Source organism: Manis javanica, chromosome 15, assembly GCF_040802235.1.
Source record: "Manis javanica isolate MJ-LG chromosome 15, MJ_LKY, whole genome shotgun sequence".
Lineage (NCBI taxonomy): Eukaryota > Metazoa > Chordata > Mammalia > Pholidota > Manidae > Manis > Manis javanica.
This window is the reverse complement of record NC_133170.1, coordinates 68,072,179-68,084,156: the sequence shown is the minus strand read 5'-3', so window position 1 is coordinate 68,084,156 and position 11,978 is coordinate 68,072,179. Positions and strand designations below refer to the sequence as shown.

Genomic DNA, 11,978 nt, shown 5'->3' with positions numbered 1-11,978 from the left:
GAGTAAGAGGTTGCAGGGTCCTGCCCTTAAAGGAACTTCGGTCATTTAAATTTACTTCATTGGTTTGTGTCTGCCACCTGGGTAAGCTACCTCATAACTGTCTCCAGCCACTCTGGCCCAAAGTTACTGAGTGCAGGATGTGGCCGCCTTTAGTGGGAGGTTGAGGAAATGGACTCCTCCTCCCCTTCGGCAGTGGAAATGCCAGGCGGCCTATTAAGTTTTTTTATATAGGTGTGGTCAGAGACACCCAGATAAGCCACCCTGTCCCGCAAGGAACTCGGTACTGAGTTCCTGCACATGACTATTGGTGTAGTATAGGTTTTTTTCCTATTACTTTTATTAGCCATAAATAGCAAGCTTTCTCTGAAGATGGAAAAACCATGTACCAGAGGCTGCTGTATTTCTCAGATGAGTAAGAAATTAGTATACATTATTTTTAAGCCAAACAAGCTATAATATTGAGACTACTGCCTCTTAGACTTCCCAAATTAGTCCACTCCCAGAACAGAAACCCTCAAAGTCCAAGACTGTTTTTTGTACAATTGTTTATACAAATTCAACAAAGGTGAAACTGCATCAGGGGAGGTCTAAGAAAACAACACCTTACAACAATGGCACTTATGAATGTATAACTTTGCAACTAGGAAATAGCCATGTTCTAAACCTCAAATGAGAACTCAACACACACTTCAAAGAGAAAAAAGGAAAAGAAAGGCTATGCTGGATCATTTATTCTACTTCTTGACTCAGTGTATAAATTAGATCTATGCAGAGTACAAGAGCTCATGCTGGAGCAAAACCCTTCTGAGTGCAAAGGCTGAAGTCTGAATTTTAAAATTCTGAGAAAGGTGAATTCTATACAGAGGAAACTTGGCAAAGTGTCTTACTTTGACTATAATTTACATATATCCACAACATGCTTATGTAACTTCTTGACATACAGACCAGGCTGTCAGCTTCTAGTTAAACATGCTTTTAACAGGAAGGTCTTAGGCCTGCTTTGCCAGATCTGGGCACATGTGTAGATGGATTTGTGTCGATGAAGTACAGGTTAAGTTCTCTCCTACTTTAAGGAAACCAGGGAAGTTGGCAATCTCAAAACAATAAAAACACTGGTATGCATTCAAACCTTGCATAAATAACTTTTAAACAATTTGTACAAAAATAGTTCTGCATAATGTAAGATGTAACAAAACCAAACAAAAAAATGTTAAGAGGGCAGCAGATGTGTGTGGTCCACTTTATGTTGACACCAAAAACCCTGGAGTTGCAAGGAATGAGGTGTCTAAAACACCACCACCAACAAAAACTCCTAAGCTCATGCTTCGCTAAGAGAATTTCTCTAAAGTCCATCCTCCTCTCTGACAGGAATGTCTTCTTGGTAAAGGCCGCCTTAGAAATGGTCCAGAAAGCAGTGCAGTTACAATTCAGAAAGACCAAAGGAAAGCGTCTGGCTCACTCATTCCCACAACAGGTGGTGGAACGGCTTCTCCCTTGGCGAGACTTGGAACATGGAATCGTTCTGTGGTCTGTTGTTCCATGTTCCAAATTGAAAATAAAACCCTAGTTTTTGTAGTCTTGCCCTCCCCTGCCACAGCCCTCCCCACACCCGGCCCATATTTACAGACTTGTCCTTGAACTAACTCAGTTTTTGCAGGAGTTTTTCTTCCACTTGCCCGAACTGGACACTCACAGACATTTCAGCTATGAACTGCTCACAGCCTTCCTTGGTAACTTGCTTGCAGTACCTCAGGTCAATGTGACAGATATTTCCACAGCGTTTGAAGAAGGACAGGCACAGGTCAGTAACCTTATTACAGTCTGCAGGGAAGAGAAAACATGAAGTGGTGGAAACTCAGAGCCTGAAAGCCCCCCAAGCACCCAGCAATGGAAAAATGGGACCAAGCCCTTGAGCCCTAGGGTTAAATGGTACCTGCCTGAAAGCTCTCTTCAAATGGGGAACAGTCTTGTCTATAAGTTATGAAGGTTAATGTATGCTTGAAAAGCATTCAGACTGTTCTAAGTGAAATCTCTTATAGAGAGGTGGCTATATGGCAAATTCTACATACATATATTCTCATATAAATAGTCTCCTATTTATGTTGTTTTACAAACGTTGATAGCTTGCTTTTCCCATGTAACACTATTGACAAATACCTCTCTGTGCCCATTACTTGGCACTCATCTGCTTATTCTCTTCAGATAAATTCCAGGGGAAAAGCACTACATGCTTACCCCTTTACTGAAGACTTACCTGAAACCTATACAGAAGACCAATGTGCTAGAAAAGGCTGGAGCAATTTTGTGCATAGAGAACAAAACCAGAATTCCAAGGCCTCCCATCATGTGCTCACCACATGATGTTTTCACCTGCACTCTTACCATGTATTTCTATCAGTTCATAATTTGCTTTTATCATAGTTTTTTTTCTTTTAGAGCTGAATCCAGTCAACTGGCTTCAATGTTAACTTCCAAATGAGGCTCAGAGTCCCCACTTTGAGCCAGATGAATGAATCTTTCATCTTGGTGGTATTAAGTTTGAGACTTTTGTTTGTCAACACTATTATCTGCACTTTCATTTTTCTATTAAATTGAGTAGGAAATAAAAACAGTACAAACTGCAGTAATGCACAAGAGGCCCACATAGTTCCATATTATCAAAGTCTAAGGTTAGGAGGTAGCATAAACAAACTCAGCAAAGTTGAAGGATTCAAAGTAAGCACAAAAGTTAAGTTACATTCCTACACACTAACAATGAACGATTGGAAGAAAATTTTAAATTCCATTTACAAAAAAAAATTAGTAAAAAATGTAACCAAAGATGTGAAACAGACTTGTATACAGAAAACTAAAAAAATTACTAGAACAGATATAAATGGAAAGATGTCCCATGTTTGTGGCAGGACTTAATATTGTTAAAATGTCAACACCACCCAAACCAATTTACAGATGCAATGAAATTGCTATAAAATAGCAAGTCTCTTTTGCAGAAATAGAAAAAAAACCATCCTGAAATTCATGCAGAAGTGAATGGAACCCTGAATTGCCAAAGCAGTCTTGAAACAGAATGAAACTGGAGGACTCACACATCCTGATTTCAAAAGTTAGTACAAAACCACAGTGTTTGTTACTGGCATAAGGAGAGACATACAGACCAATGGAGTAGAATTGAGAGCACAAGACCATTTAGTTGGAGAAAAGACAAATTTCAACAAATGGTGCTGGGAAAACTGGATATCCACATGCAAAAGAATGAAGCTGGAGCCCCTATGTCACATCACATACAAAAACTAACTCAATGGTTTAAAGACCTCAACTGTAAAACTCTTTGAGAAATGGAAATCTTCATGACCTCTGATTTATCAATGGTTTCATAAACACACACCAAAAGCAGACAACAAAAGGAAATATAGGTCAAAAAATAAAAACTACTGTGCAAAGCACACGTTATATCAAGAGAGTGAAAAGACGACACACAGAATGGGAGAAATTGTTTGCAAATCACATATCTGATAAGGGATACATATCCAGAATATATAAAGTCCTACAACTCAAGGAAAAACAACCCAATTTAAAAATGCTCTTAAGGACATGAATAGACATTTCCCCAAAGAGAACATTCTCCATACAAATGGCAAGTAAATAAAAAGACACCCAACATCACTAATCATAAGGGAAATGCAAGTCAAAAACCACACTGAAGTATCACAAGGGTTAGCTAAGCTAAGATGTGGAGAAATTGGAACCCTGTGCACTATTTATTAGTGGGAATGTAAAATTGTGTAGCCTCTATGGAGAGCAATATGGTAGTTCCTCAAAAATATTAAACACAGAATAACCATAAGATCCAGCCAGTCCATTTCTGGTATATACTTAAAGCAGGGACTTGAACAGATATTTGTACACCTTGGTCACAGCAGCATTATTCGCAATAGCCAAAAGGTGAAAGCAACACAAGTGTCCACTTATAGATGAATGGACGAATTTATTATATATATGTAACAGATACTATTCAGCTTTAAAAAGGAGATCCTGACATGCTACAACATGGATGAACCTTGAAAACATTCTGCTCAGTAAAATAGTCACAGAAAACAACTAATGAATGAATCCATTTATATGAGGTACCTAGGAGTTAAATTCATAGAAGGCAGACTGGTGGCTGCCTAGAGAATGGGGAATTATTTAGTGGATACAGAGTTTCTGATGGGGTGAAGAAGTTTAAGAGATGGTTGGTAGTGGTTACACAATGTGAATGAATTTAATGATATAACTGTACACCTAAAAATTGTTAAAATGGTAAATTTTATGTATACTTTATCCCAATTTTTGTTTTTAATTTTACAAGCTGGAGAAGAGGTAACAATTTAATAGTCTTCAGAAAACTTAGCCCTAAACTGGCTGAAGAGAAAGCAAAGAAACAGAATTATTCTACAAAACACCCCAAGGTTCAGGGACTGGAAGCAGCATTGGAAGTGAGGCTGAAGATGGGGTTAGAAACAGGACTGGTTGAAAATCTGTTAAAGAAGTCCAGACTCCCTCCCCAGCTGAAGAGTAAAGTTCTAGTCTCAGGTAAGAGAGAATGTCTCTACACGGGGAGCCACCAGGCATTACGGAAAGTAGGGGCACCCAAGCAAAAACGGGGGCTATAGGGAAATTTACCTGCTGACTGTTGAGATTCCTAGCCTTCATCCCCTGCCAACCCCTAGAATGCTGACAGCCCAGCCAGCCTCACCCTCCAGTTGGGGGGTCAAGGAGAGTGCTTTTGGCAAGACTGACCAGCTTAAGAGGCAAGACGGAAAGATTCCATATCTGGGTTTCCCCAAACAACCGACCCATGCCAACCACATGACAACTGATGTCCACAGCAGACCAGCTCCAACCACATGCCCAGAGCCTCCAGCAGCCTAGTGGACAACCACACATCAACACTAAATCTGAGGGCCCCGTATGAGGACCACTGACAACATTTGAAGGAAACAGTCTACATAGAGAGAAGAAAATACTGATATCCTCAGGATGGACAATATCTGGATCCAAAAAACAGGAACTGGTCACTCTATAAAAGTTCACAAGACAATTTACTGAAAGGGTTTATGAGTGTGGTGGTGGAGTGGTGGATGGAGACAGATTCAGAACAAGGCTAATCATCAAAAATTGCAGAAAACTAGGGACAAAATGTCCTACAAACGGAGAGAAAGTAGATTTACTCAAGGATGGAAAATCATGGTTTTAAACTTCAACTCAAATGCAAAAGAAAGAGAAGCAATGTCTCCCACTTACTAAAACAACATAGTTCCCAAACTAGGATTCTATATCCAGCTAAACTATCAATTAAATGTGTGGGTATAATAAAACCATTTTTAGACACACATGGTCTAGAAGATGTCCTCCACCAAATCAGAGAGCCAAGAAAGAAGATATGGGATCCAGGTAAAAAAGGGCCCTACACAAGACACAGACCAACAAAATTCCCAGGATGGTGGTGGGAGAAAGTCCCAAGATGGTGGCCATGCAGTAGGCAGATGTGCTAAGGTGACAACAGAAGGGGAGGAAAATAAGTCCAGGAGGGATCTTATTTTTATCCTCAGGGCCTGAGGAGTTGATGTGTGCAAAGAACAGTGTTCAAGTCTGTTGCAGAGTATGCTTACAGGCTAAGCAAATGAAAATGAAGCAATTATTAACCCTAGGGAATAAAAAATTGTGCAAAAATGAAAATGTACTCCTAATACACTATTTGGCTCAAAAGTGGACAATACTTACGTGGCCATTGTAAGGTAAGTAATAATGACAATCAGGAGTTGGAAACACGGAGGGAGAAAAGGCGGGGGGGGGGGGAATGGCGGGGGCTGTGTGTGTAAGAAGATGTAAGTAGTAATCCTAGAGTCCTGTGTAGCAAGTTAATAAACACAGAAGGCCTGCATGGGGGGAAAAAATCAAGAACTAGCAACACAGTCTTGCTGTTTGGAAACATGGAGATAAAGAGTAGAAGATGCTTGGGAGATTTATACACATGCACATACACCATGGGCTGCAGTGCAGTGGAGGGAACTTAAATACTGATATTGCCACTACACACACACAAACACAGGATAACTAATTAGAATAAAGAGTTACTATGACACCAAGTGCTCAGAACAAGATGCTGCCCAGGCCCTTCACAGGACAGCTCCAGCATCAATTCAAGACCATGAGCTGCCTTGAGCTGGGGTCCTGGTGAAACCTGACCTCAGTATGGCTCTCTGTTCTCGACCTACACAGGGTGGGAGAAACTCTGCCACTGAAACTTCGAGGAGGAGGGATGGCTTCCTCAGCACCTAGGTACAGCAGAATTAGCTCGTACCACCAGACCTCCCCACTTCCCCTTGAAAGGGTCGTGGTTGACAGGAAAGTGTTTATCTTTCAGGCATTAACATGGGATAGAAAGAGTAACAAAAAAACAGATGTAAATCCTGATGAAGCAAAACATCTGATTGGATCATGTCAAAATGTAATTTAAGTGAGGTGGAAGTGTCCTTTACAAGTTCATAATATCTAGGAAAACACTTCTGTTTTTCTGTCTTGTCCAAATTCTACATACCCAATCTGACCATTCCAAGTGATCAGACCAGAACTGGGTTAGCTGGGCTGAGAACGGGTGGCACTGCCTCTGTCCACTTCACCATCAGTCCTTAAGAACAAGTCCAGCCCAATCAGCCTGCAGAGGAAGTGAGGATTCCCTAGCCTGTGTGACACACACAGAACAGTAATGGTACCAGCTAGAGGTTTTCTCCTCTCCAACAACAGGCCCCTTGACAGCAGGGTTAGGAACAGTAGATAAAAGTGATGACAACAATGGCAGAAACCAAGCTGCTTGCTCCATTGGTTAAACCCTAACCCCACCTTACTGCCCCTCACTCTCCCACACCCTCTGCTGCCAGGCGCCAGCTCATCCACACCACCCGAGGGAAGCTTGTCTAGCCCACACTTTGGGTCAGGATCCACTATGTGCTACTACATGCTCTCACTGCTACCAGCACTACAGCACAATTTTTGGGGTCAATGATTATAAATCCAATAATAACTTCTTTGTTTAATGTATGTTTCCCCTCTAGATAAAGCCTGCTGTCTGTCTGGTTCCTTGGTATGTCCTGGCCCACCTAACCCTGGACCCTGTAATACCAGGCACACAGACGTGAAATTTCCAGCCCATCCCATGGGATCCTGGGCAGACCCTTATGGGTGTCTAGACCTGACTGACCTGACAGGTTGATTTCAGTTAAGGAGTCCCGGGTAGTGGTGCCCACAGCAGTGAGCAAGTTGATGGACTGGTCAGTAACATGGTTACAGTAACTAAGGTGGAGCTTGGAGAGCAGGGGCATGTGGCGAATGATGAGCCGCAGGGAGGCATCTGTGATGTCCAGGCCCGCTAGACGCAACTCCACAATGTTCCGGAGCTTGCTCCGATTGTCCATCTGACCTGAGGGGACAGGAAGCAGAGAGGCAACATGTCACCCTGACTAGGGAGATCTGGTCACACCGACATACCACTAAAAGGCCTACCAGTTAGATGTAACACTGGGGTTTCATTTACATAAACATTCCAGAGTGTTTCCCCCAAAAAAGATCAGTTACAACATTTAAAAATCAGAAAACTCCACATCAAGTTTTATACTTCTAGATTCTTGAAAAATAAGAGTATCTAGAAACAGCCCACATCATTCCCAGCAGTATTCAGCCCACTGGAGCAACAACATGGCATCTGTGGATCACCAAGTTTTCTTCATTTAAGCTACTGGTAGGGATCAATGAACCTGGAAACCCAACCTAGGAAGACTCCATCCTATGAGCCCATGTCCAACCACACTGACCCACACACTCATGGAGGATTGAAGCCAGTGAAGGACAAGTTAAGAGAAGTAGTTAGATGCATGCAAAGCCCGTGGAGTGAAGTCTCAGGTGTGCAGAGGCTGCTACCCTCAGGACTCCTCTCTGTGGCCTCTGGAGAAGGGCTGAGGACAAGAGAAGGCTTGAGGCTGTGCACACCAGATGGGGTCTGTGGTGAGGACCAGATCCAACAGCACCACTTGGTCACACCACCTGCATGTGACTCCCCTGGGCATGACCTGAGCCTGGCCACTCACCTGGCCTGTTATCTGTGGGTGGGGACAGGAGATCCCGCATCTGGGCATCCTTTAGCCCTTCTACCCACTGGACATCCAGGGTCCGGAGCAACGGACAACTGGAACTACAGAGGGCTGAGACTGCGATCCACGAGCAGCCCGACAGCACCAAGTCTCGGAGCGCTGGAGGGTAAGAAAGTGGGTGGCAGGTCAGATGACACACCCTACCCCTGCTACTGCCCATTTGGAGTCCCTGGCCCAGTGCTCACCAGGCAACCGGTTGATAAGCCAGCTCAGCTGTTTCTTGGAGATATTTGTCCAGCTGAGGTCCAGGGAGACAGGCTGCCGCCGGATGATGCCACTCAGCATCAGAGGTGTGATGGACTTGCAGTGGTTTAGGTCGATGCAGGTCCATAACCGCTTATCACAGCACCTGGGGGCCAGGCCCAGCAAAGGGACCAGCATCAGAGCTGGGGGCTTGCTGGGGAAGCTCACAGGAGACTCCTTAATGCCACCCTCTGTGCCCTTCTCTGTTTAGCTCCTGTCTTGCCTGCATCTGGGCTGCTCTGCTCTGACTGCCACAGGCTCCCATGGAAGGAAGAGGCTGGCACCCACTCTCCATCAAGTGTTTGCTAGGCGCTTTCCTACACCCTCTACATGCCTTATCTCAGCATTGTCACAGATGAAGGTAAGCACCTTGGCCAAGACTAGGAAGCTAGGAAATATCAAAGCTGGTATTACGATCAGTAATCAGCACCCTTATTCTTAATTTGGGCTAACTCTGTAAGGACAAGGGCTCTACCTGATCCTTAGTTCTCCTTCCAAGGAGCTAAATCAGTCAAACAAGCAGAGTTACCCTCTTCTGACAAAACCAGATTGCTGTAGCCATCTGGAACATTCTGAGGAGGATTAAGTTGGACTGGGCTTAGAAGAAAAGAGCATCATAAATGACTATGTGGGGACACATGCTATGCAAATGCCATCCCTGGTCTAGTCTAAGCCTTAGCCCTGAGAACAGGGCCAGTCCCTCTGGCCTCCCGTCCCAGATCAGCCAGCGCCTCCTCACCAGCGGTTCCAGGTCCTGCAGACCTGCATGCAGACACACAGGTCTTGGTGGCTGAGGTAGCTGAAGACGGCCATCCACACCTCCCTGTGCATGACGTGGGCTGCACCATCGTCCAGGGGCAGTGAGTCAGGCGGGGGGCTTATAGGGGGTGGCCGGATCACATGTCGCTCCATCTGGATGCACTTGGGCGGAGACACGGAGGGAGGGGGCCGGGAGATGACACGGGGTGGGCTGCGCAGGCCGGGCCCCAGCTGGTGCCGCAGCTCCCGGGGGGTGCCGGTGAGCCCCTTGCTGAAGCGGTGGGGGCGGTCACAGAGCCCCAGGGGCCGCTTGGGCTCCTCACTCTCACTCTCAGGCTCTGACTTGATGGGCTGGTGGTTCTCATTGGCCAGGCTGTTCTCCGTCTTCTGGATCTCCTGGTTCAGCTCCTTGCTCAGCTCCTTGCTCAGCTCCTTGGTGGGGAGCCTCCGTTTCCTGCGCATCTTCACCTTCTTCTTCTCCTCAGGGCCCTCTGGCCCCTCTGTGCTGGGCCCCGCTGTTGGCGAGCTGGAGCGGGAGTGGTCGCTCTCCCGGGCCTTGGGGGGCGCCTCAGGCAGATCGTCCTCTGGTTCCTGCTTGAAGCGCCTAAGAGGCTTGTTGGTGAGAGCCATCCGGTCCTCGGCGTTCTTCCAGGACCGCCGCTGAGGGAGGAAGGGCCGGGTGTAAGCCCCCAGGCTCCTGGCAGCACCCACCCAGGCCTCCCTACCCTCTGTCCCAGGAACCATCACCCAGGAGGGAACCTGGGGGGAGGGGAGATGATACCTTTTTCCTGAAAAGCTTATCTTCTTTGCCAGGTTTTAGCTGTCAAAGGAAAGAAAGGATGCAGAGCTTGTTCCCTGGGTTCATGGGATGTGGTCCCCTCTACTCCCAACCCCACAAGTCCAGTCAGTCTCTAGAGGAGGGTCTGGGGGATTGCCTTCCCACCAGGCCCTTCTCTTCCACTCTGACCGAACGGTGGGCCTTGCCTGTTGGTTTTAATAAGCCAGAACTGAGGACTGTGATTTAAGTGTTCCCACCCAACTGATCTCCCACCCCGGAAAGACCCAGAGAGACAGGCTCGCCCCTCTGGTGGGACTGGGCTGTGGGAGCCAATCCTGGGGGTGGGGTCATGGGGTCATGGGGTCCCAGGGCTGGGGCTCGGCCGGCGAAGGCACCAGGCGCCACCTTGTGGCCGATGCTGGAAGGGCCGGCAGGGGGAACAGGCCCCGGGATCCTCTGAGGTTCCCAGATCCACAGGCTTCTCTGTGGCAGTTTCAGGTTCCCTGGCCCCAGGCCAGATCCAGGAGCCAGCGACCTGGGACTGAGGCCCGGGAAGCTGCGGTGAACACGTGCCAGGAGCGCAGGCAGGAATGAGCCCAGAGGGATGGTGGGGGGAAGCCCCGGGCTCGCAAGTCCCCAGGGCCTGGGGGCGGGCAATGTGGGAGCACCTGCTGCTGGAAGTAAGTGAGACTGGATCTCCACCAAGGGCTGAGGCTGCTGCCTAGAGGGGGCCTCGGCGAGAGGTGAGAGGAGGAACCGGGGGACGTTTGAAGCGTCGAGGCCTAAAGGGGTGGGAAGAGGAGTGACTTGTGACTTGCTGTTTTCCCCCTCCTTTCCTTTGGGCGGAGCTCTCAGGACTTCTGTGACCTGCTAAAGGCAGCCAGAGGCCGGCCCGAGTTCCCCGCTGCCCGGCCCACCCACCTGCACCCAGGACCAGCCAAGCCAACCCACACACCAGCCCAACCGCGTACTCGCTTGCGGCCACTCAGCTCCTGGGGCTTCTCGTATTTCCTTTTTCTCCTCAGGTGCACGTCGTCTGACTTTCGGCGCAGGATGCCGTCAGGGGGCACCTTCTTAGGGTGCTCGTCTGACCTGCGCCGGGGCACCTCCTCACACTCGCTCCTCCGCTTAGCAGGCTCCTGCCCTTCCTTGTTGTCCCGGTTCATCTTCTGCTCCTTGAGCAGGGAGCCAGGCAGGTTGGAGGCATACTTGAAGCCAGGGCCACGCTTTTGCTTGTAGGCCAAAAAGAGAGAAGGAACAAACAAACTGTATATCTTTGGACTAGCCCCCCTCCCTGAGCCCACATCTCCCCACCAGGTGACAACACGGGGACAGGCTGGGTCTGGCAAGGCCAAGGGCCACTCCTCCTGACTTGACCCCTGGGACTTGGAGCCCAGCACTCACTTTCCCGGTCTTGCCGGCATGGTTACACTTGGGACACTCCCAGCAATTTGGAAGCTCATCGTTGACCACGCCCTCCGATTCCTTAATCTGAAAGGACACAAGCCAGTCAGCAAGCAGGGACTGGCATAGCTGCCGGGAACACCAACACCCACCTCCCAAATGCCACATCTATCCCATCTTTGGCCAATAAACAAGGGTAGTTAAGACAAGTGGCTTTGGATTCAGGCCAGGGTTCAAATTCTGATTTTGCCTCTTACTTATTAGCTCAGTGATCCTGGGCAAATCACTCCACCTCTACAGGCCAGCACCCTCGTCCATGAGATGGAGGATACCTACCTCACCAGAGCTCTGAGAATTCAGTGAGATAACCTAGGTAAAGCAATGCACTCAGGGCCCGGCACCCAGAAAGGACGCAACAAACTGTCATTTAGCAGGACTGTACTAGCTGTTTTCCCTGTCCTGAAACTTCTGAGAGAGAAGTGACAGACCATTAAAAACATGGAGGTCTGACTTCCAAAACCAGGGAAAAATCAGAGCATCCCCTTCAGGGTGGGAGGTGTGTGTATGGGGGGAAGTTATGTCAAAACAAACTCCCACAACCACCACCA

General features: G+C 47.4%; 1 protein-coding gene across 12 annotated transcripts in view; it reads right to left on the bottom strand.

Moving 5' to 3' along the window:
- Window positions 1–528: 528 nt before the first annotated feature.
- Window positions 529–11,978, bottom strand: part of KDM2B (lysine demethylase 2B) — a 113,119-nt gene continuing 101,669 nt past the window's right edge. For 8 of the 12 annotated variants that reach the window (XM_037014084.2, XM_037014086.2, XM_037014088.2 and 5 more), the window contains 10 exons: window positions 11,707–11,739; window positions 11,371–11,457; window positions 10,938–11,207; window positions 10,635–10,748; window positions 9,970–10,008; window positions 9,169–9,848; window positions 8,372–8,535; window positions 8,124–8,285; window positions 7,241–7,459; window positions 529–1,821 (listed from right to left, as the gene is read on the bottom strand). In XM_037014084.2, coding sequence (XP_036869979.1) covers window positions 1,640–1,821; window positions 7,241–7,459; window positions 8,124–8,285; window positions 8,372–8,535; window positions 9,169–9,848; window positions 9,970–10,008; window positions 10,635–10,748; window positions 10,938–11,207; window positions 11,371–11,457; window positions 11,707–11,739 — 1,950 coding nt within the window. In that variant the 3' untranslated portion in view covers window positions 529–1,639. The remainder of the gene's footprint in view (window positions 1,822–7,240; window positions 7,460–8,123; window positions 8,286–8,371; window positions 8,536–9,168; window positions 9,849–9,969; window positions 10,009–10,634; window positions 10,749–10,937; window positions 11,208–11,370; window positions 11,458–11,706; window positions 11,740–11,978) is intronic. The other 4 variants (XM_017649361.3, XM_017649364.3, XM_037014085.2 and 1 more) reach the window with 3 other exon arrangements.